At 47.2% G+C, this 23,843-nt stretch overlaps 2 protein-coding genes across 3 annotated transcripts in view; one reads left to right on the top strand and one right to left on the bottom strand.

The window, feature by feature from the left end:
* AP3M2 (adaptor related protein complex 3 subunit mu 2) lies at positions 1-11,731 on the bottom strand. Of its 2 annotated transcripts, XM_039366864.1 has the most exons (9): positions 11,527-11,731; positions 10,227-10,575; positions 8,331-8,502; positions 7,061-7,198; positions 5,789-5,874; positions 4,892-5,025; positions 2,990-3,197; positions 2,528-2,672; positions 1-1,580 (listed from the first exon to the last, which is right to left on the bottom strand). In XM_039366864.1, exons 2-9 carry the CDS (start codon positions 10,497-10,499, stop codon positions 1,480-1,482), a joined length of 1,257 nt encoding a protein of 418 aa, XP_039222798.1. In that variant the 5' UTR covers positions 10,500-10,575; positions 11,527-11,731; the 3' UTR covers positions 1-1,479. The 2 variants fall into 2 exon arrangements, with proteins under 2 accessions (XP_039222798.1, XP_039222799.1); XM_039366865.1 differs by lacking the exon at positions 11,527-11,731 and having other exon boundaries at positions 10,227-11,510.
* An 8,471-nt stretch (positions 11,732-20,202) lies between these two features.
* The window catches only part of KAT6A (lysine acetyltransferase 6A), a 47,364-nt gene continuing 43,723 nt past the window's right edge, over positions 20,203-23,843 (top strand). Inside the window, exons 1-2 of the mRNA XM_039366844.1 lie at positions 20,203-20,308; positions 21,621-22,524. Of these exons, the coding sequence (XP_039222778.1) occupies positions 21,922-22,524 (603 nt within the window). The 5' untranslated portion in view covers positions 20,203-20,308; positions 21,621-21,921. The remainder of the gene's footprint in view (positions 20,309-21,620; positions 22,525-23,843) is intronic.

Here is a 23,843-nt window from a genome sequence, read left to right as displayed (position 1 = left end):
GACATTCTCAGACAAACATCTATTAAGAACGCAATATTTGCATTTTACATCTGGTTAAATCCTGGTTAAATAGTGCAAATAAAAGATGACAGCCAGTCTCAGATGGAGGCTTTCTAAAAAGCCTAGGCTTTTAAAAAATAATCCTGCTGCTACAAGTAGGCAGGCAGGCACACCCCCCTTGCAATAGCCGGGCCGTAATTTTCTTCCTGCCCTGCAACAGCATCCCAACTCACACCCACTTTAAGGGAGAGGGAGAGGAGGAGAGGAGAGGAAAGTTGCAAAGTCGTCATGCTGAGAGTGCATTTGCCAACCTGACTGGCAGATCTCACCTCCTTGGGTCTGGAGTTTTTCAAGGCATGCTTAGGGCCTTCCAGAAAGGAGCTGCCAAATGCTTGGATTTGTCTCCAGTTTTTCCTCTCAACAAACAAAACAGAGGCATGCAAAGAGGGGTGAGTCCAGATCAGAATGGGAACACACACACAGCTCGGATTTAGCTCAGGCTTAAGAAGGGCAACACCCTGAAGCTCTAAGTTGCACCAAAAAAGGGACCAACAGCCTGTGGCCTAGCCTGGCATGGAGAAAAGCTGTTGTACGGCCATTCTGATCCAGCAGGAGAAGATCCAGGGACAGCAGCCACGCAGCCGGGCAGCCAGGGGGCACCAGACCGGGGAAAGCAGATCTATTAGTATAGCAGCAACACATGTCAGAGATCAGCTGGAAGTGCAACACGCAAGCACATGCAAGAGGAAACGCAGCAGCCCGGAAACCCCACCCGCGCAGCCCAAATCGGTGCTCCCCCCTGCCCCGTTTCTTTAGCAGCCAATGCTACAACAGATTCTATGCTCTAACAGTATATATGCTTGTGTTTTTCGTTTCCACTTTGCTTCCATACATCTGGAACGGCCTCATTTCTCAAGCTCTGTCACCAAGCGTGCAAATCCTCCATAGACCACAGCCAGGCTGAGCAAATTTACACTTTACACTCTTCTAAATCGCCGCAACCTTCTAAGAAAGGAGCTGTCTCTTTCCTGTTTTCGTCCACACGGATACAGTTAAATCAGAAAGGTTGAGCGAAGACAAGTTGGGAGAGAAAGACTCCCATCAGCTGGACCTTCCATGGGCATGGAACTCTTCTCCAGTCACAATCCCATGCAATAAGCAGGAAGATCCTTCGTCCTCCCCTTGTTGGTGTTTTCCAACATCTCTTCTGCTGCAGCTCCAGCCGGCCATGAACCCAGCGGGGGGGGGGGGGGAAGCGTTCTGTTGAAGCTGAAAGCAAGCCCAAAGAGAAGTTACTACTTCTCCTTTTTGCTCTTGGTTGCCATCAGGGTTAGAGAAGGAAGAAGGGCTGGCCCAACTGGGGGAAAAGTAGCCTGTCTCAGAAGACATCCAGATGGGTCACATCAAGAAGCAACCATGAGGAAGAGGAGAGCAGAGGTGGAGTAGTAATCCCATGTCTTCTCCTGGGCAGAAGCTGTCTTAGGTCCGGACTTGAAACTTCCCAGCCTTGGTCATGTACTTGATCCCTTTGAAAGGCTTGTACTTCTCTCCGTACATGTCTAAGCGGTTCACCTTCAGACCTGGAGCGGGCAGAAAACACGAGGGTGTGAAGGTGACGCAATGGAGAAGACGGAGGAGGCGGCTGCAAAAACAGGGCACAAATTTCACCCAAAACGTTTTCCAAAACGTTCAGCCAATTGTGGCGGAGAAATTGGGTGGATAACCCCTCTGAACTTCTTCGAAGGAGGAAAACCCTTCGCAATAATGTCTCGCAATTCCTCTTAACACCAACAATACGGGACTGAAGTTTCTTTCAAGGTCTTCTCTACAGCAGGGGTCTCCAACTGTGGCAACTTTAAGACTTATGGACTGGCTGGGGCATTCTGGGAGTTGAAGTCCACAAGTCTTACAGTTACTAAGGTTGGAGACCCCTGCTCTAGAGCAGTGATTCTCAACCTTTCTAATGCCGTGACCCCATAATACAGTTCCCCATGTTGTGGTGACCCCCAAGTGGGTGTGGCCACCAATAAGAGGGAGTAGGACAGCTAGGGAAAAGGGAAAAAAATGGCGGACAGCATGGTTTGGTGACCCCCGTGAAATGGTCATTCGACCCCAAATGGGGTCCCGACCCACAGGTTGAGAACCACTGCTCTAGAGTTTAATGAAAGTATGGGAACTGCAGATCCTTGCAAATCGGCACGAAGCTTATTCCAACCAACATGACTGCCCTGCCTCTAAAAAAATGCAAGAACATAATGCTCTAAAAATATTTTTCCCCGATAGTCTCTTCAGAAGGAAATTCTGAAATACTCTTTTATCAAGTTGACTAAGAACTGATTCAAAATACAAGAGATGAGTGCTGCCTGCATCCTGCAGATGGGGCTTTGCTTACTTGTGCGGCTGGTTGCTGGCATGCTATAGCCTGGTACTATACTAGACCACGGACCGGGGGTTGGGGACCCCTGCTTTAAAAAAGGGGCAAAAACAAAACAAAACAAAAAAGACAGAGAATTGAAAGATCACAAACCAGAGATCGCCAACTGCTGGATTTTGAACTGGAGGTTAATGGTGGGATTCTCGTCAGGCTTGGAGGCCCCTGCCTGAAGACTCATCGTCCCCTTCAAACTGGGCAACTTCTGAGGATTAATCTTCCCCACGTCCCATGTCAGGAGCTTTCAAGGGAAGGATGGAGAAAGAGGTGACAAAATAGTTCACAGTGAATTAATAGCAACAGCAATTAGATTTATATAATCGCTTCACGGTGCTTTACAGCCCTCTCTGAGCGGTTTACAGAGTCAGCTCTTGCCCCCAACAATCTTGGTCCTCATTTTACTGACCTCGGAAGGATAGAAGGCTGAGTCAACCTTGAGCCAGTCAGGATCGAACTCCTGACAGTGGGCAGAGTCAGCCTGCAATACTGCTTTCTAACCACTGTGCTACCACGGCTCTTAATCTTAATCCTACAGAAGAGAAGAATCTACTTCCTCACCTTTGTGACAGGATCAAACGTGTGTGTGCCCTGTGAAGGTGTGAGGGTCATGTTAAGCACTCCTTTGGGCATCTGGCTGGTTACCAGGACCCCCTCCACCGTCTTCCCCATGGTCTGCTTGGGCCCCACAGTGATCTCAAAGCGGCCGAGGGAGCTGCTGTCTCGGAAGGTGATGTTGTGCTTCACGTAGACGGGGATGGCCACTAAGCTGCAGAAAAAGAAGAGCATTATCATGGCAAAAGGAGGTGTACCCCGCTAATCCCCGGCTGGCATCACAGCAAGAGCAAGTGGAAAGAATAAGCATGGCCTGAAGATTGGTGAGCTGTTGGCATCTCATAAAACTGTGGTGTCCTTGGTGCTCTCTGAACTTGACTGTTTTCTTGTGGACGTTTCATTACCAAACTAGGTAACAGCACCACGCTAAAAGGGTGTGGGATGGCTGTTTGTTTATATACTAGTGATTTGTCCTGTCCTTGTTCGTGGGAATGTTCTTAGGGATTCCTTGATTAGGTTGTTGATTAGGCTTGATGGTTCAAGGAAGCACCAAGAACACTCCCACCAGCACTGATAGGGCGAGCCACTAATATACAAACAAGGAGCAAAGCCCACACCCTTCTAGCACTGATGACGTTATCTAGTTCGGTAATGAAATGTCTGCAAGAAAACCACCAAGCTCAGAGAGCACCAAGGACCCCACAGTTCAACCCTGAGCTACCAATATTCTTTTCTCATAAAACTACTGGGTACCCAAAGTGGTGTAACTCCCACAGTAGCGGAGACAACCTGGTGTCCATGGCATCCATGTTTCCATAGACCCCTCCCTTGGTGCTGCCACCTCATCTTCATTTTGCTGTTCAAATGTAGAGAAAGGTGAATAAGAAGCTGCCCTCTAGGATCCCCGATCCTCACAATCTTTCTTTTCTGAAGTTACCATTTGTACTTTAGAAAATAAACATGGCAGACGGAGGTGGCCCGATGCTCTAGTTAGAAGGCTGCCCACCTGCACAGAGAAAAGCTTGGGGACAAGGCCAGGAAGGCGATAAGCAGTTCCCTGAAAAAAAAAGGGGTTAAGCCAGACGAGAAAGGGCAAATTCAGAGTGGCAGAAGGGCCTTTAATCCTGAGGAAGTGAGATGTAAATACATTCTTGGATATTGTCCCTGTCTTGATTGGACGGTCTCCCACCAATCTTGGTAGCTTTGGTATCTCACAAAAAGCAGGATTCTCGGTCTTGCTGCTTTGCTGAGGTAGAAAGCATCGCACTGCGGCAGGGATCGCCAAACCTGGCAACTTTTAAGACTTGTGGACTTCAATTCCCAGAATTCCCCAGCCAGCCGAGGTTGGCGGCCATATGCTGGGAAACCATCTAATCAAGGCAACGACAATATTCTAGAACAGGGGTAGGCCACCTTGGCTCTTTTATGACTTGTGGACTTCAACTCCCAGGATTCCTGAGGCAGCTGTGCTGAGGGGAAAGGGAGAGGTTTCCAAGCTGAGCCAGGCTGGCTCAGGAATTCTGGGAGTTGAAGTCCACGAGTCATAAAAGAGCCAAGGTTGCCTATCCCTGTTCTAGAATGTGTATAAATCCCACCTCTTCCAGATTAAGAGCCCTTCTGCCAGTCTGAGTTTGCCTTTCTGTCCGACTTAAACCTTTCCTTTCAGGAAATGGCTTGAATTCCAACATGGCTGGCTGAGGAATTCTGGGAGTTGAAGTCCACAAGACTTGGGAAACCCCTGCACTACAGCTTGTTAGAGAGATTCATCCCAAGAAGATAGGGGTGATGTCAGCCCTGATACTTGTATGAAGCCAAAGGTAGAATTCTCTAGTGGAAGATTCCATGGACCATCTTTTGTTCCCTCAGATAAAGGGGGAAAGTCCAAAACGCTGGAAGAATCCATCTTACTTTTGAGCGCTGACGTGATAAGAGAGCAAGCGGAAGTTCCCATCAGGGGGGATGAAGGACAGGATGCGTTCGGATTCCCACCGCTTGAAACGCACACAGGGGTGGAAGCTGACATCATCCAGCAATCTGGGGTTCTGAAAAAAGAAGGATAGAAGAGCTGGAAGTTCCTTGGCAGGTGGTGCTGTTCTCTGGTGTTTCTCAACCTTGGCAACGTTAAGACCTGTGGACTTCAACTCCCAGAATTCTTCAGCTAGCTTTGCTGGCTGGGGAATTCTGGGGATTTAAGTCATGGGTCTTAAAGGTTGAGAAACACGTTGCTACTCCCTTGTTATGAAGTGTCCAGTTCAGCTATAGCCACACTATGTCGTGCTTTGGTTTTCTTCTCTCTTTGACATGGTTCCCAATCCCCATTTTCAAAGATGTAAATCAGGGGTCTTCAAACTTGGCCACTTTAACATTTTAAGGCTGGCTGAGGAATTCTGGGAGTTGAAGTCCACAAGTCTTAAAGTGGCCAAGTTTGAAGACCCCTGAGGTAAACTCTTCTCATATCACCCTTCCCTTCCACAAGACCCTTCCCCTTTTTTACAACAAAGCTACTGCACCTCTCTCTTCCAGAGTTGTTCCTAATTTTTTATCCACCTCTGCAGGCCGGGAAATAAACTGTGGCAGAATCTGAATATCCACCAAGAGATGAAGAACCAAAGTCACCTACACCAACTTTATGGATTTATGGCAGTCAAGCAGAACACCGGTGCTCTGCTTTTACTGTTTCAGACCACTTGTGGGTCCTGCTTTCCTCTTTTGGATATTGGCTCCAGGATGGTTGGCTGTGAAAGGGCAGCCAGGGAATTTATTACAACTGATGGGCAAGAGGGGTCTTTCCCCTCTCGTTTTTACCATGAAGGAGAGAGTGAGGTCAGGCATCCCAGTCAGTTTCACGCAGGCATCAATCACCCCTTGGATTTCAGCTGTAATTGTGGAACCTGCAACACATATGAACAAACAAAAAGTAATTCACATAGATCAGGAAGGACACCTGGGCTACTCTAAACCCTCTAACCCTCATATAACCATTTGAACTTATAACAGCACTGAAAAAAATGACTTATGACTGTTTTTCACACTTACGGTGGTTGCAATGTTCCCCTAATCATGGGATCAAAATTTGGACCCTCGGCAACTGGCTCACTGTGACATTTCCATTGTCTCCCAGGGTCATGTGACCATCTTTTGTGACTTTCCGACAAACAAACTCAAGGGGGAAACCAGATTCGATCTGCAACCGTGTTGGTAACTTAACAACTGGAACAATTCACTTAATGGCAAGAAAGGTAGTAAAATGGGGTAAAACGCAGCTACTAACAACCGTCTCACTTAGCAATGGAATTTTGGGCTCAGTTATGGTTGTGAGTTGAAGACTCTCTGTATTCTTTCTAAAAGGTAGGTTTAGAAGAAGAGCAAGCAGAGTCTGGGGAGTGGAGTCAAGCAAGTCATCAGCCTAGAGTTGTTACGTTCCCACAAACAATCCAAGCCCAGCTCCTCTTGAATTCTGTTGACTCTTATCTAGGGCCAACTTACTATTGACCATTAGTTGGCTATATTTTTTTTGAATAGACATGGCCAATAAATCTTCCTAACTGGAACTTGATTGTGGTCTAAATCAGGGGTCGCCAACCCCCGGTCCGTCGACCGGCACTGGGCCGTGGCATGCTAGCAACCAGGCCACACAAATAAGCAAAGCCCCATCTGTGGGATGCAGGCAGAACACGAAACCACGGCCCCTCCGGTCCGCGGAAAAATCTCTCTCCATGTAACCGGTCCCTGGTGCCCAAAAGGTTGGGGACCTCTGGTCTAGATTCTTCATGCCTCACAGTAAGTTTATATTTGCCAAGCTGTAGGCAAAGCAACCACTCATTAACTAATTAGGGAAAGTAAACTAGAAAAGAAAGCCAATCTGATGTAGAGGTGAAGATGCTGGAAGAGATCACTAAGTTCTAGTCTGCCTGAGGCACAGGAACATGGAGCAGTCTCTCTGTCAGCTCCAGGGGGAAAAAGGCAGGGGTAAAAATTTGCTTCCAAAAATTTGGCTAAGCAAAGGACAAAGTCTAGGTGGTTTTCCATAAATGCAGAGATTTCTGCTGTCTTTGAGCAAGGACGGGATTGGAATACCTGATTTGTCGATGATGGCATCTATTTCCTCAATCACATCAAAGTAGGCTTCGTTGTTGGTGTACTTCACGCTGGTCCGTCGCCAGGGCACCACGGACAGCTGCCCTGTGGGGAGCTGCTCTCCCACATTGGTGCTTCCTGGAAAGACGAAGAAGGGAGGAAGAAGCCAGAACACGGGCCAGACAAGTCAGTTTAACTGCACCAATAACCTAGGACAAAATGGTGGCCACAACCCAACAATCAAAGCCCTGCTCCTTTTTACCTATGTCACGTCACATAAAAGTAGGTAGGCTTTCACCATGTAATCATGGCTACAACCTTACTCTTTCTCTTTCTCTCTTTCTCTCTCTCTCTCTCTCACACACACAGAGGGAGTGAGCAATGCTTTGGGGTTAGAAGGTCTATGCAACCAGCCTGCTGTCTTAGAAACATTAGACACCAAACAGAAGCGATTTTATTTATGGGGTTTACTTGCAGATGTTTCTTTACCAAACTACATAACATCATCAGTGCTAGCAGTTGGGTAATGAAACGTCTGCAAGGAAACCAGCAAGCTCAGAGGGCACCAAGGACCCCATAGTTCAGCCATGAGCCACAAACATTCTCTTCTACAATTTTATTTGCATGGTCCTTTTCCTAATATAAATGTGCAGTTTGATCTTTCTACGGGTTCCTTGCTTTTTTTCGCCTGTTTTGCATATCTTTTTAAAACGGCAACCCTCCCCCGAAATAGAACAGTGTCGGCTATGCTGTTGTACATCTGACACTACCTTGACAGTAAACCACAGTAAAATAAATATTCAAATATTTTATAGAGGACAATGCTGATTTTTACTCTTTGGGTAATCGGTTCTCCTCGGCACAATCCTGAACCACACCATCAGCCAGTCTAACTCAGTGCTAAATCCTAATGGAATTTATTCCCAAGTAAGTATGCCTATCACCTTAACCTGTGATTTGATTAACCATGTTTGTTAACTACATTACAATTGCCATGTTAACCCAAAATCAAACAAAGCCCTGGTTTTTGGTAGGATAACTGAACACAGCCTTTCTGTCCATCTTCCACAATCAGAAAAAAGCCCAAGTAGGCTGTGTGAGTGTAACACTCTACGCCATGCAAAACTGGACCCAGGAGTTTAGTTTGTACTAAACCCTTCACCATACACTAACTACGTACTGTAGGCTATTCAGCCAACCCCATAAACCACCAACCAACCAACCCCATTTTAGCCTAATGGACTATGTGAGGCCAGTCACAACCACCTACCTGTGATTGTATTGACAACCGTCCGGAGGATTGTCGGTGGTCTGATCAGCTCCTTCAGAATATTGGATTCTGTAGCCAAGGGGAAGCCATTGTCCAGCATCTCCTCGAGCACTTCATAGACCACCACCACGTTGTCCTTGATGACCGCCTCAGAGCAGACTCCAAAATAATCCTGGGAGAATGGGGAGGATGATAAGAAGCAAAACTAAGCAGCTCTCCATTCTCGGGGTGAGCTGCCTCAGGAAAAGAGAGATTCACTAAATGCCCAAGAATTAGGTGAGAACCAAAATTATAAATGACTTCCAAAATAAGGGAACACGAGCCATGGCTCAGAAAGAATTATCTCCTGCCCAGCCTCAGCAGAAAAGAAGGCGGGAGGGGAGGGGGATTGTACTGTGGGACCACTAAAACCATCTGGAAATGGCCCATCCCATCATCAGACCAGATGGAGGTACAATTTAAAGAGTCTGCTTCCATTCATCCGAACAGGATTTGGAATGGAGAAAGCCTCCCTTTGTGGATTTCCTGCTTCAAAGGCCACAAAAGCAGCATTTCTCATCTTACAACCATCAGGGAGCTCCAGCAGAAACTGAAAACCAGGAACATGGATAATAAAGGAGTCCAAGTTACAACTAAGAGCTCAACCTAATTTCATATAGCCCTATAAGGAACTATCTATATGGGGATAGGAAGAAAACTGAGAAGACTCCAAGGGGAAAAAAAAAAAGCAGACATGTATATTTAAAATAACTAAAATACAGATGTCAATAGTTTAATCACGTGACATGGGGAAAAATGGCCGTAAGTCACTTTTTTCAGGGCCGTTGTAACTTCGAACGGTCACTAAACAAACTGTTGCAAAGAGAGGACGACCTGCACTTTCAATCAGGCTGAATCCTGGGGCCAATCCTGCTTGGAAGAGTTGCTTGGTTTGGCAAGGCCAGTCTTGCCTTTATGCTAATCATCCCTGGGCTCGCAGTACTTACACGAAAGTTTGCGTGCCCAGGGGACCTTGGCTTTGCCAAACCGGCTGATCAAGCAGGGCAAGCTTGAGCTGTTCCATTTTCCCTTACCTGCCTGCCAGGGTGTCTCCTCAACCTGCCACCAGTGCAGTAGAGTAGAAAAGGGGCATTGTAGAGAGGCATTTGCAGGGAGGGATCAAAAGGTAGAGGGTGGATACCTGTATCGTTGATCCCTGCTCCTGTTTGCAAAAAATGTGGACCAGTGTTTGTCAACCTTGGCAACTTGAAGATGTGGGGATTTCAGTCCCCACATCTTCAAGTTGCCAAGGTTGACAAACACTGGTTTACACTTTAAAAATGGGCACATTTTTGACTTTCTTGACATGGATATCCCTAGCACCACACTCGGACTGGTTCATATACTGACTCACGTTCGGATTATGGTCTGCTAAATGCCAAACCTAGTCCAAAGAACCAACTAGCTATATACAGCAACTAATTGCAACTAATGGTAGTTGAAATGAACAAGATAACGATTCTGCCAACAATTGAACAAAACTATTTATTACAAATGCTAATAGCATTACTGTATTTTTTGATCGGAACCTTGAAAGGCCTTTATAAAGAGCCCCAAATCTGGGAAAAAAAATACTGACAATCGTTCCCTAACGATACATTTTTTTTCACACCGATGATATTTTTACCACAATGCCTTCTTATCTCTAATGACATCAGAAGAAAGCATTTATCAGTCACACTGCATCATCCTATATCACAAGACATCATGTGATTTCCCTGTGTTCTCCTCCTCCTAGCCATGTGAATTTTATTATCCATGCTTCAGCATGCTACATTTTAAACATCCACTTCACAATCCCCCCAAAAAAAACCCCAGTTGTGCATTAATTCTAAATCCCCGGAATATTTCACCTACCTGAAATGTATCCACCACCCGGTGAAGAAACTCAATGACGAAAAGCGGTGGCACTTCTGTTTGGATCACAGCCACGAAGAAGATCTTGTGTCGATACACGCTCAGAAGATAATGGTGAGGGGTGGAGATCACCGGGGGCACATTTTCGGCCTCCGAAGCTCGTTCTTGAGCCTCGAAGAAGTAGTCGCAAACCGAACGGCTGATCACGCTCTTCCAGTGTTTCTCTAGGAAAATGTCTCCAGAGGAGTTGATGAGGAAGAGGCTGTGAATCATTGCTGGTCCAGAAGGAGGCCCACCGCTGAGGACCCGTTGCCAACCCAGAGATCAACTGCTCTGTGGCTCCTCAAGTCTAAAAACCAACACACAAATACACACGAGCATGTAGGATTTCTTAAGTCTGTTCTTTCGCCTCAAGGTTTCTCCACCGCAATCAGAATTTGCTGCCTTTCCGGATCTGAGTATGCCATAAGCTAAGAGGATGAAGTGCAAGCCGATTTATAGCTGCCAACACAGTCATCAGCAAGAATGTGGGACGAGCACATGAAGACGGTGCAGGAAGGCATTGCAGAATTTAGACAGCTGTTGCAACGTCCAAGGAGAAATTTGAAAAAGAGGGCCAGCCATTGCAGAGGTGCTGGTGGTTTTTCTCAGGTAAGATTTTGCCTTAAGGACTTGTAACCAGAGAGGTAACTGGAGACAAGAGGAACCTGAGCTGCAGCTAAGAACTGGCTTAAAGAATGTCAGGTTAGAAGTTTTGATTTTCAAAACAGGGGCATCCAAGAAAGAGGGGCATGTTACAAAGAAAAGAAGAAGGAAAGATGGTGGCCATGGACAAAGTGGGTGGGGCTTTGATTATGTGATCATAAGCCAGTTCATTTGTGGCTTATTACCAGGCTGTGCAAAGCCAGCTCATTTGTGGCTTATTAAGCAGGCTATGTAAAGCCAGTTTATTTGTGGCTTATTAGGCTGTGCAAAGTCAGATCATTTGTGGCTTATTAGACTGTGCAAAGTCAGTACATTTGTGGCTTATTAAGCAGGCTATGCAAAGCCAGTTCATTTGTGGCTTATTAGGCTATGCAAAGCCAATTCATTTGTAGCTTATTAAGCAGGCTGTGCAAAGCCAGTACATTTGTGGCTTATTCAAAGAACCATGGTTCAATTTGGCTCAATCTAGCAACCAGGACCCGGTGTCTCCGGAAATCAGATTCTGAGTTCAGATCAAATCGACACGTTCTTTGCAAGGGATTCCCACGGATCTCGACCCAGAAGGTCCAAGCCAGGCAGGAGACCCTAAGCTTACCTTCTTCCGGAGCCCCTGACCCCAATTCACAGCCTCCGCATCGCAGCCGCCGCTTCCTCAAATAAACCGTGATTGGGGGGGAATAGATCCCTCGGAAGCCGCCCACCCTCGCCGTTGATTGGCCAGCGGAGGACCCCCCCCCTTTCCTCCTATTCCGTGTCGCCGCCGTCGCCGGTTCCTGACAGCTCCGATTGACAGAACTGGTGTCGTTGGGGCAGGGCGGGGCCTCCTAATGCCATCCATCGATTGGTCGGTAAGGCCCGGCATCGTCCCCGAGTGGCAGCCCGGGAGGCCGGTAAACGCTGAGCCGAGGGAAAAGAGGAGCAAGAGATTGGCTGATCTTGAAAAGCTCGCGCGAACCAGGGAGGCGGGTCGCTGCGGCTCTATAGCAACGGGGCAGTTGCTACGCGATTATGTGAAGTTCCCCTTCTCTTCGGCGTGCGGCATGTGACGGGCGGGCCGCGCATGCGCATTTAGGTAAGCGGGGGTGCCTGGGCAACGTTTTCGCGCTGCTTTGCGCCCCTCCTGCTTCGCCTTCTTGACGAACTTCCAGTCCTCAGTTTACGGCTACAGAAGGAAAGGGGGATAGGTGTTGCTGCTTAGCGGTGTCAGTGTTCCCCCCCCCTCAGCTTGGGTGTGTCAGAGCCCAAGCAGCCCTCAAACTAACAACGTCAGTAGAGGGAGCAGGGGATTGAACTAGATGACTTCCAAGATCCCTTCAAACTATTATTATTGTTGTTGTTATTATTATTATTTTATTATGGATCATCGCAGTCAGCCAGATGTTCAGACTGGATTTGGCATTTTGTCTACCTATCAAGTCCTTACCCAGGACCTGGGATAGGCAGAGTGGGTGTTTGATGGTGTTACAGGTCTCGTGGCAGGATGGAAGCAGTTCCTAGTAAGGCCGCCTTTTCCAATTGACTAATGGCAAGTTTGTCAATGCTAATGGTGTTCAAGCGGCGCTCCAGTTGTTTTGGGAATGCACCCAATTACTATTGGTACTACCCTTGCTTGCTTTTGCCACAGTCTTTCTATTTCTATTTGTAAGTCTTTGTATTTTGTTATCGTCTCCAGTTCTTTCTCATCTATTCTGCCGTATCCAGGCACTGCCACGTCCACTATCCAGACTTTTTTGTCTTTCTTATCGACAATTGTTAAGTCTGGGGTGTTATGTTGCAGGTGCTTGTCTGTTTGAATTCTAAGTCCCAGAGCAGTTTAATTTTATCATTTTCTATGATTTTCTCTATTTTATGATCCTACCAGTTCTTGCTTACAGGCAAATGATATTTCTTGCAGATCTTCCAATGCACCATAGTTGCTACTTTGTCATGCCGCTGCTTGTAGTCAGTCTATGCGATCTTCTTGCAGCAGCTTACCAGGTGGTCCCCTGTTTCTTCAGATTATTATTATTATCATTATTATTATTATTATTTGTTAAGTGAGTTTTTCTCCCATTTTACAGCCTTTCTCGTCACAATTGTTAAGTGAATCTGGCATCCCCAATGACTTTGCTTGTCAGAAGGTCACAAAAGGTGATCACATGACCCTGGGGCACTGCAACCATCATAAATGTGAGTCAGTTGTCAAGCATCTGAACTTTTTTCACGCGATCATGGGGATGCTGCAAGGGTCGTAAGCAGTGGTGGGATTCAAATAGGGGAACCACCAGTTCTCTGTGTAGATGCCGCTTCCGGAAGTCCATTCTGGGCCTGGGCAACAAAAAAATTAGCTACCGGTTCTGCCACAGTGGCGAGAACTGGCTGAATCCCATCACTGGTCGTAAGTGTGAAAAATGGTAATAAATCAATTTCCAATTTTTTACGTGCTGTTGTAACTTCAAACAGTCACTAAATGAACTGTTGTAAGTCAAGGACTACCTGTACTGATTTACAAAAATACAAACTAGATCTTTTGAAAACAAAAGAATAATTTTAGTCACAGAGCAAGAATTCCAGGACGGAAAGGATCTGATGAAAAGCTGTGGCATATTCTAACTGCCTTGATGGTTGCAACTGACCGCATTGCCAGGCAAGTCAAGCATCATCAGCTCCCACCTTTTTTTCCCTTTCTTTTTTTGAGGACAAGATGTTCTTGTGTGGGGGTGGAAATCCCTCAGGCATTAGTACAGAGCCTTCAGCTGCTGGCAGGAGCAGAAGATCATCAGGTCTGAAGCTGGGTAGGCTTAAAAAGGGAGGGTTGAGTTTAGGTGGACGTGGCAGCCGATGCAGCAAGCAGCGGCAGTCTGGTGTAGTGGTGAAATTGCTAGATTAGAAGCCAGGAGTCCATGAACGGAATTGGAATTGGAATTGGAATAGAATAGAATATGGGAAGAATAGAATAGAGTAGAGTAGAGTAGAGTAGAATATGGGAAGAATAGAATAGAATAGAATAGAATAGAATAGAATAGAATAGAATAGAATAGAATAGAATAGAATAGAATAGAATAGGAGTTGGAAGGGACCTTGGAGGTCTTCTAGTCCCTGTTCAAACAGGAGAACCTCTGCCATCTCAGACAGGTGATTGTCTAGTCTCCTCTTAAAAATCTCCAGGGATGGAGCACCCACGATTTCTGGAGGCAAGCTGTTCCACTGGTTAATTGTCTTCACTGTTAGGAAGTTTCTCCTTAATTCCAGGTTGCTTCTCTCTTTGGTTAGTTTCCATCCATTGCTTCTTGTCCTGCCTTCAGGTGCTTTGGAGAATAGCTTGACTCCCTCTTCTTTGGGGCAGCCCCTGAGATATTGGAACACTACTACCATGTCCCCCCTCGTCCTTCTCTTCATTAGACACTACACATACCCAATTCCTGCAACTGTTCTTCATACATTTAGCCTCCAGCCCCCTAATCATCTTTGTTGCTCTTCTCTGCACTCTTTCTAGAGTCTTAACATTTGATTGCACCATTATGGCTAATGTTTTGAGTTTTTTGACTGTGGGGGCTTCTAGAAAAAGAAAAGAATAGGAACAAAATGGGACAGGGCTAGCTGGCTTTTAAAGCTCCCCCATTGCCTAGCCAGAGGGAAGATTGGCCAGACTCACAGAGGGGAGTGATCCTTCTCGGAACGTCCACCCAAGCGCCCTACACAATCTAGTTGGGGGTGTGTGTTATGGGTCCCTTGGGGCATCTGGGCAGATGGTAGATGGCCTTCTCATAGCATCCCCTTCCCGGTGGGTAACAGCCACTCCCGCAGGTCCAGTTAGCCCCATCTTTTGGCAGGCGGATGAAAACAGCCCTCTTTTGTGAGCTTTGGAAGCCGAGCCTTAATTAGCAGCGGAGATGTCAAGATAATGTTTTTCGTGCTGGAAAATATTTTCCTAGTTTAGCATTGCAAGCTGCCTGCAGCCAACAAATAGGCTGCATCTGAAGAAATCAGTAATTAGGGGAAACCTGCTCCTAATTGTTCGTCAGAGGAGAAAGTCTGGGCCTGGGAAGAAAGTTTTCAGGCTAGCTGGGACCCTCCACTGTCCTGGCAGCCAGCCCGCCCCAAAGCGACTTCTGCCATCTGGGGCCTGCTGGAGGAGTCAAGTCTTCCTAATTCTGCGATGGTCTTTTGCCGTTGCTAGTCCATAGGGGCTGAATGTCACTTTAGCCTTTTGATTTGCATCCGTGTCCTGCAGGCCCGACCTTCAGCGTGTCTCAGGGCTCTTACTTCAGCAGGTGCCCATTCATGGCAGAGCCCTTTTGGATAAGGGGAAAAGGAATCCCTTCTCACGTAGCTGAGCTCCAGAAGGGTAAAAAGGCGTAGAGGAGAGGGGAAGAAAGAGAAGAAGAGAGGACAAGAAGAAAGGAGAGAAAGAGGAAGAAGAGGAAGGGGAGGAAAGAAAAGGGAAGAGAAGGGGAGAGGAGAGGAAGAGGGCAAAGGGGATGGAAAAGGAAGAGGAGGAGAGGAGGAAGGAAAGGAGGAAGGGGAGGAGAGAAAAAGAAGAGAATGGGAAAGGAAGGGGGAGGAGAAGACTGACAATCATCCATTAGGACTGGAAACAATTGATTTAATCTTTGGCAGCAACTTCTAGCTTCAAATCATTCGCAAATGATGCCAAGGGAATGCCCTTTGCTTCCTCCCCTCCCACAATGTTAAACCTTATTGGGGTCTGCAAACCTTGGGACAAGATGGTAGCTAAACAACAGAACGGAGAGACTTCTTTGTGCAAGTGCTGGTGCTTACAAGAGAGGCCCCCTGCCCGCCCCCACCCCCATGCTAATGATGCAAGGCATGGCCTCCACTAACACCAAGTTTATGAGACGGTTAAGAGATCCCGAGGGCCTTGTGAATCCGAGGCAAAAGCAGCTGGTGCCCTGAAGTAGCAGCCTCCTATTTATGTTAACCCTTGCCGTGCTGCAGCGACCGACGGCCAGCCGGCCAGGCATCAAAGCTCCCTCTCAACCTGGGAATCTAGGAAATCCCTTGGAGGCCCAGAGCAGCCTGGCCGGGATCTTTAAATGACTGAGTAGACAAAGTCAAGGTTTCCGCAGGTGAGAATTACACCTGATGAAAAGTGCCTCTGGCCCTCAACGATTATAGGTAGAAACATTTGGAAGGACACAGATAGTCCGTGGGGAGGCTGCAGTGGTCATAAGTGTGAAAAATGGTCAAAAGCAGTGGTGGGATTCAACCGATTCGCACACTCCGGCAAAACCGGTAGCTAATTTTGTGTTGCCCAGGCCCAGAATGGACTTCTGGAAGCGGCATCCACGCACAGAACCCAGTTGTTCTCGTCTTTGAATCCCACCACTGCTCAAAAGTCACTTTTTCCAGTGCTGTTGTAACTTCAAATGGTCACTAAACGAACGACTGTAAGCCGAGGACCACCTGTACGAAGGACAGTCCTTCAACGCATGCTGTGTAAGGAATCAAGCTGACGTGTGTATAAGAAGTAAAATAGTTTTTACTTATTGTATGACACCTAATCCAGAATCAAAGTTCAGCTCAGACTTTCACAAAGAAGCTGGCATCGTTGGCTTAAGGGTAACCTGAATTGCCACATTCCGGAGGTCTACTCAAACGGCACACTCAGCCATTTTCCTACCATCTATCGGTTGCCGGTGCTTGCAGCCCAGATCTGCTACGTGAGAAATTAAGAAGGCTGAAGTGATTTGCTTGTTCCATAAACTAATGTGATGAAGCAATGGATTGCCGTTAAAAAGGGCATGTGGGAATGACCTCAAGGAAAGGATAAAGACTAAACAACGGTCGGATAAGAGGCAACTGAGCCCACCGAAGGAATGGCACGGCAAATGTCTCGGAAGGGACCCTCTCCAGCTTCTTGGACTGTAATGACCAGGAGGGAACTTTATATTAGTTTAAAAGTACAGGTAGTCCTCAACTTACAAAAGTTCATTTAGTGACTGTTCAGAGTTACAACAGCACTGAAAAACGTGACCTAGGGCCGTTTTTCACACTTGCAACATTTTTTTCACATTTGCAGCATCCCCATGGTCACATGATCAGAATTCAGATGCATGGCAAGTGGTTCATCTTTATGACGGTCGCAGTGTCCTGGGATCACGTGATCTGCTTTTGTGACCTTCTGTCAAGCAAAATCAATGGGGAAGCCAGAACAACCATGATGCTAACTTACGAACTGCAGTGTTTCTCTTAACAGCTATGGCAGATGGGGCAAAACTCACTTAGCAAACATTTCACTCAGCAACATAAATTTTGAGCTCAGTTGCGGTCGTTATAGTCACGGGTGATGCTTCTTGTCTGGAGTAGTTCACAAAGCTGACATCGTTGTGCTACTTTCAGAGTGGAAGGAGGTCTTTTGAACATCTCAACCGATGTGGAAATGTGCGTGGATCGACTTCACCCAGCACTAAAATCATAATATGATGTAGCTTGAACCTTCGCCATCTGTAATTGAAAACCCTCTTTGTGGCTTAGCGTATTTTACAAACTGAGCCTTTTGTGATTCAGACAGTGAATCAGGGTTAACAAAAACCATAACTTAAATGAGATGGAAGAACCAGGTCACTGAACCTCAACTCTCCAAAGAGACTTTGTAAAACTCCCAAGAATACCTGTCATTTGCATCTGGAATAGTTTTATTTCATTGTTAAAAATCCAGCTTCAAAATCAGGTCCGTTCATAAAAGCTGTTTTCTTTGATTATTCATTTCAGGCAAATCCTAACTTGGTTGAGCTAATGAAGCAGTGACACTCTTTATAATCTTTTTAGTATGTTAATATTTGCATTTACATATTTTCAATTTACATAAATTACATTACATTACATGAATATACTGCATTACAATACATTACATTCATTGACTTAGTATACTACAATAAATAGGTTTATCAACTCTCCTACCTGGAAAACACCTCTGAAAGCATACTGGCTTACAGAGAATCACAAACCTATCCCCATTTTAGCTGAAAGTGTGAAAACCCAGCTTGCAAAGTTACTTGGTAATTCAATGTGCTCTGTACAGCCAGAAAAATTTCCTTGTGCAAAGCATTAATAGGTGAACACAAGTAAATATAATAATGCAGAATTGAAGAAGAGGGGGTAAATATGGATAGCTGAATTATATTACTTGTGAAAAATAAGGACAGATTTGTACTTAATAGAACAGCCATGAAGTCCTTGCAAAAGATTAAAATGCTATCATGTGTTTGTATTCCAAAGATCAGAATAGTGCAAGCGATACATTGCATTTCCGTGACACTCTATGGAAGGAAAAGTTGAAGCAGGATAGAAAGAGTATTGATGCTTTTGAAGTTTGGCGCTGGAGAAAACTCCTGAGAATACCATGGACATCCAATAAAACAATGGATCATTGAACAAATCAACCCAGAGTTCTCATTCGAAGGACAGATGACTGGCCTCAAATTAACTTACTGTACTTATATGTTTTAGCCTCCAGTCCCCTCATCATCTTTGTTGCTCTTCTCTGCACTCTACACTAGAGTCTCAACATCTTTTCTTTTTCTCTTTTGTGTCCTTCTGACCAGCAAAGTTCATGGGAAAGCCAGATTCACTTAACAATTATGTTCCTAACTTAACACCTGCGGTGATTCACTTAACAACTGTGGCAAGAAAGGTCATAAAATGGGGCAAAACTGACGTAACAAATCTCAGAAATTTTGAGCTCAATTGTGGTCATGTGAAGGACTACCTGTATATTATTTTATATGTACCCACTTTTTTAATTATAACTCATAATGTAGCACATTCTGCCGCAATAAAGATTTGTTGTTGTTGATGTTGTATCTGTTCTTTTTCTGACCAAGAACAGCCTCGAGTTGTGTAGAAATCTGCTTGCCTCCAGTGTTTGGAGAGCACTCAAATCAGTCCCTGGGAACGGAGGAAGGGCTGGACGTGGGTTGGCAAGGGAAAGAATAAATTTCAGGCTGGTCTAGTTTTCTGCCAGTCCAAGGATGGGTGGGGAGGAACTCAGCCTGAGAAAAAAACGTCTGTTAAGCCTTGTTTCCCCAAGAATATTGTACTTGAAAGAGCCAGCCTGCCCATTCATGTTTAAGATGACAAATGAAACAATTCTCTACAAATAGATGTTTCGATTTTGTTCCAGGCGTCCAGAATTCTCTGGTCCTGACATTCCTGGGCTACCATTATTTGATTTTGTGTGCTGAGCTGTGATATTTTGCCAGGTAAAACAGGTGAATTTTAGAGCTTAGGCTTTAATTCTTTAATGCTCCCCTCCCTTTGGACGGATACACAGGTGCCAATAAATGTTTAAATATATATTTTATTCTACAGTATAGTGAGATGAATAAAAAAATAAATAGCACTAATATGAATAACGGAATAACAGAATAGGGAGTTTGGAGGTCTTCTAGTCCAACCCTCTGCTCAAGCAGGAGACCCTAGGGGTCTGCAACCTCCGCAACTTTGCTGGCTGAGGAATTCTGGGAGTTGAAGTCCACAAGTCATCAAGTGGCCAAGGTTGAGGACCCCTGCCCTATTGGAAAATACAGAGATCCGCTGGAGGTGGGAAACGTTGCTTACTCGCGCGTAAGGCCCGTGGGAAGGCCGGGCGCGATTTACTCTCGAGTAGAGGCAAAGGAGGACCAAAGGACTCGAAGCTCTCGCCCACCGACGTGCTAACTTGGGAGCGGCTCCCAAGGAAGGGATGGGGGGCGTTTGCAAGGCTGGAGATGCCCCCTTACTCGGGGCCAAGCACGCCTCCAACTTACTGCCCAAAGAGCACGGAAAGGGGCCGCGCAACTCCGGCCCGGTTGCTGCTGCGCGTCTGCTGGGCTTACACCGGCGACCGACGGGCTCCCCTGGATGGCAAGAGAGGCCGGCTTACGCTTGAGGAAAGGCGCCGGCCAGGCGGGCGGCCCTTCTCACGGCGTTGCTGCAAGCGTCCCTGCACTTACTCCCGAGTAAGCGCGCAAGGAGGGATCCCGAGGCTCCCTTGCCTGCAGGTAGCAAAGCTGCGCGATGCGCGGATTTCCAACCTCGGCTCCGCGCCTGCGCAGAGCCGCGCACGCGCCCCCTCCCTCCCCGCCAGCCTCCCTCTGCCCAAATCGCGCGCGCACACACATACACAGACCGTGGCTGCTCCCTCAACCCGCCGCCCCTCCCTCCCTGCCTGCCTGCCTGCCTCCTCCCCCGTTTCCGCGCTGCTCTTTCCTGGCTCGGAGAGGCTGTTCCCACACCCCTCCCCCGCCGCCGACTCCTCCCCGCGCGAGCTGTTCCGCTGCCAAGGGCCTCTCCGCCCTCCGCAGCGCTAGGGACCCAAGATGGCCGCCGTGTCAGTTTGGGTCTTCGCTGCCGTCTGGCCTCGGGCGCCCGGGCTCCGCCTCTCGTAGGCCCCGGTGAGTCTCGGGCGCCGCCGCGGGGCTTCGGCCGGCCTCGGCGGAGGGGCGGCGGCGGCGGCGGCGGCCGCCAGCCGCGCCGCCGAGTCGCCTCCGAGCCGGCGGCGGGGGGAGAAAGGGCCCTGCGCGGGCTTCTCGCGTCAGGCCCCGCGGCCTGCTCCGGCCCCGCCGACGCTCGCGCTGCGCCAGGCCCGCGGGGGCCGCGGCAGGTGCAGGCCGCCTTCGCCGAGGGCCGAGCCGCAGGCCCCGCTCCTCCCGCCCAGCCGGCCTGGGCCACGGAGCCTCCTCCGGGCGTCTCGCAGGCCGGAGAAGCAGCGGCGGCGGCGGCAGCGCTCGGGCGGCCAGGGCGTCGCGGGCGACCCGCGGGTTAGGCCTCTCTCCTCTGCCGGGGGCGGGGGCCGCTCGGGCCGCGCTTTCCCGGCGGGGACCCCCCTGGAGGACCGGGGGCGGAGCGGGGTTGCTCCTCCGGGCTGGAGCGCCGAGGCAGCCGCGGCCCCCCGCCCGGCCGCCGATCCGGCTCCTGCGTGGCCGCTTCTGCCCTTTGCATACGGCGGCTGCCTTTCTCCGGGAGGGCATCTCCGGCCGAAAGGCTCTGCGTCCCCCGCCGCCCTCGGAGAGAGGCGCCCGCTGCTTGGCTCTCTGGCGGCCGGGCCGTCCCGGCACGGGAGCCGCTCCTGGCGGTCGCCGAGAGGAGGGAAAGTTTCCCAGGGAAAGTTAGTTTCGGGAGAGCCTCCCGGCTCCTCTCTCCGCGTCGGGAATCGGAGTTGTTGGGGCGATCCCGGTCCAGCTCCGGATTTTTTTGCGGTTCCTTTTTTTTTTTTTTTTTTGATCCGGGGAGGAGAGTTGAGAAAGTGGCAGGCTGCCTTGCCCCGATTGATTTTCTTTCCCTCCCGGAAATATTGACAGTGTCACTTTGTCCCGTTTGGCCGCCTTTGGCTTGTTTTCAAGTCTGTTTTTTGCATGTGGGTAGGAAGGAGTTGCTTTTTCTTGTCACTGTTTCTCCACTTCTTTTCGAGGAGTTTGCCTGGGTGGTGTAAATCTGGAGTGCCTCGTCCAGATAAATGGCAATGTGGCTGCCAAAAGTTCAGAGTTGCTGGGGGGGGGGGAGAAAACAGAACTGATAATTGCTGTTTAAAATACCAGTTCTGAACTGCTTTCAGTTTCAGTTGTAGACCAAGTAAAGTATTCTTAGAGGTAATTGGAGAGGGATGTTTATAAACAGTGCTGTTATGAGATAATAAATCCAACAATATTTTCATGAATTCTGATAAATGGCTTAAACTATGGTTTTTTTTCTCTCGTTTTCTTGCAGGTGCACCGTCTGCCTGTCAAATTGGGAATATAAAGCAGTGGAATGAAATGTATTGACATCTTTTTACTTGTGTGATACATTTTTTTTGTCTGGTTTCTTGGGGGGGGGGTCTACTGGAAAACATGAATCAGAAGTAGGAAATACTCTTGTTTGAAAGAAACAAGAGCAATTTGGGGCCAAAAACGTATATGCTATGATTAACTGGCCCTCTTTCTCCGATCATCTGTTTTCCCATGGTGTGAAACTGCTTCAGCATAGGGATAAGGGATAACGACTCTATGGATATAAATAATTTTTCACCATGGTAAAACTCGCTAACCCGCTGTACACTGAGTGGATTTTGGAGGCAATTAAAAAGGTCAAGAAGCAAAAACAGCGGCCATCAGAAGAGAGGATATGCAATGCTGTGTCTTCATCCCATGGTTTGGATCGCAAAACTGTCCTGGAACAGTTGGAACTGAGTGTTAAAGATGGGACTATTTTAAAGGTTTCTAATAAAGGACTTAATTCCTACAAGGATCCAGATAACCCTGGGCGAATAGCACTTCCTAAACCACGGAACCATGGCAAGTTGGACGGTAAACCAAATGTGGACTGGAATAAACTGATTAAGCGGGCAATTGAGGGCTTGGCAGAATCTTCTGGTTCATCTTTGAAGAACATTGAACGTTACCTGAAAGGGCAGAAGGACGTGTCAGCTTTGTTTGCCAGCAGTGCCCCTTCTACCTTTCACCAGCAGTTGCGGTTGGCCGTTAAGCGGGCTGTTGGCCATGGCCGGCTCCTTAAAGATGGACCTTTGTATCAGCTCAACACGAAAGCAGCCACAAATGCAGATGGGAAAGAGAGTTGTGAATCTCTTTCTTGTCTTCCTCCAGTTTCACTCCTTCCACACGAAAAAGATAAGGTAAGAATTGCATGCTTGCTGAACCTTGCTAGTGGTCATGAATGATACCCAGGTCTACCTTGAATGATAGAGTTGTAGAACTGTAGAAATGTAACTACTAAGCTGTGTGCTGGAATTTTCCAGTTCAGTTCTTGGCTCAGAAGCTGACTTTATGTTAAGACCTCTCTTTATCAGGCTATGCCATCTGCAGTGTCAAGATTACAGTGCTACCTTGCAAGGCTATTGAGACGATTTTTGAGAATGTATATGTAAATTCTCTAAGGTGATACATAATCAATAAGCAGCCTGGAAAATTTTGTAAACCCTGAGAGAATCATTTTTGAAGGATGGCACATGTACTGAATTTATCTAGTGCATAATTGTCACTGCTGCTGGTTGTTTCACGGGAGAGTAAAATTTGTCAGTGGGAATATTTTTTCATTATCTTATTAAGTATGTACGTTATTCAGATTCCCAGATCCTCTCAAAAATAGGGAGGGATTTAATATGGCAAAATAAAAATTTAGTTTTTAACATAATGGTATCAATTAATAATCCTAAATTTGGGGGCCTTGGGTGGCAACCCCGGCTGATTTTAAATGAGCTTTATAATTAAGTAGTGTTCATCCTGATAGTACTTGGATTAGAGACCACCAGGAGCTCCAGGACTATAGACTAGATTGGGAAATCAAGATGGTAATTGCAAATCTTGTTGATGTTATTGCCAAGAACATCTGATGTTTGTGTTTGTATCAAAAATCAAGCTTGACTCAAAGGTGTCCTTACAAATAGCATTTGTATATATTTAAAAGAATATAACAATCATATCTGTTATTTGATATTATTGAATTGTTGCTACATTATTGTTCAAGATAGGCTCTAACTTTTCAGTTTTCTCTTCTCTGAGCTACTAACTTGCATAATGTTATAAAATATATTCAGTGTTTGCTATTACAATCTTTCCTGAAACAGAACTCTTATCTGAACTCTTACCTTGTCTGGGAATGATATAGGGCAGGGGTAGGCAACCTGGGCTCTTTTATGACTCGTGGACTTCAACTCCCAGAATTCCTGAGCCAGCCACGCTGAGGGGAAAGGGAGAGGTTTCCAAGCTGAGCCAGGCTGGCTCAGGAATTCTGGGAGTTGAAGTCCACGAGTCATGAAGGGGCCAAAGTTTCCCCCATGCTGGCTCAGGAATTCTGGGAGTTGAAGTCCACGAGTCAAAAAAGAGCCAAGGTTGCCTACCCCTGGTATAGGGTCTCCTGCTTGAATAGGGGATTGGACTAGAAGACCTCCAAGGTCCCTTCCAACTCTGAAACTGCATTTATACTTTTAGGTTA

This window comes from Crotalus tigris, unplaced genomic scaffold, assembly GCF_016545835.1.
Source record: "Crotalus tigris isolate CLP2741 ecotype Arizona unplaced genomic scaffold, ASM1654583v1 scf7180000020455.750797, whole genome shotgun sequence".
Taxonomy (NCBI): domain Eukaryota; kingdom Metazoa; phylum Chordata; class Lepidosauria; order Squamata; family Viperidae; genus Crotalus; species Crotalus tigris.
Note: the sequence above shows the minus strand (reverse complement) of the source record. Positions and strands in the feature narration are given on the sequence as shown.

Coding starts and splice junctions, on each gene's coding strand:
- AP3M2 (XM_039366864.1), bottom strand. CDS start 10,499: ATGATTCACAGCCTCTTCCTCATCAACTCCTCTGGAGACATTTTCCTA. Junction 2,673..2,989: donor CGTTTGATCCTGTCACAAAG/GTGAGGAAGTAG, acceptor TTCCCTTGAAAG/CTCCTGACATGGGACGTGGG. Junction 1,581..2,527: donor CCAGCAGTTGGCGATCTCTG/GTTTGTGATCTT, acceptor TGCCCGCTCCAG/GTCTGAAGGTGAACCGCTTA.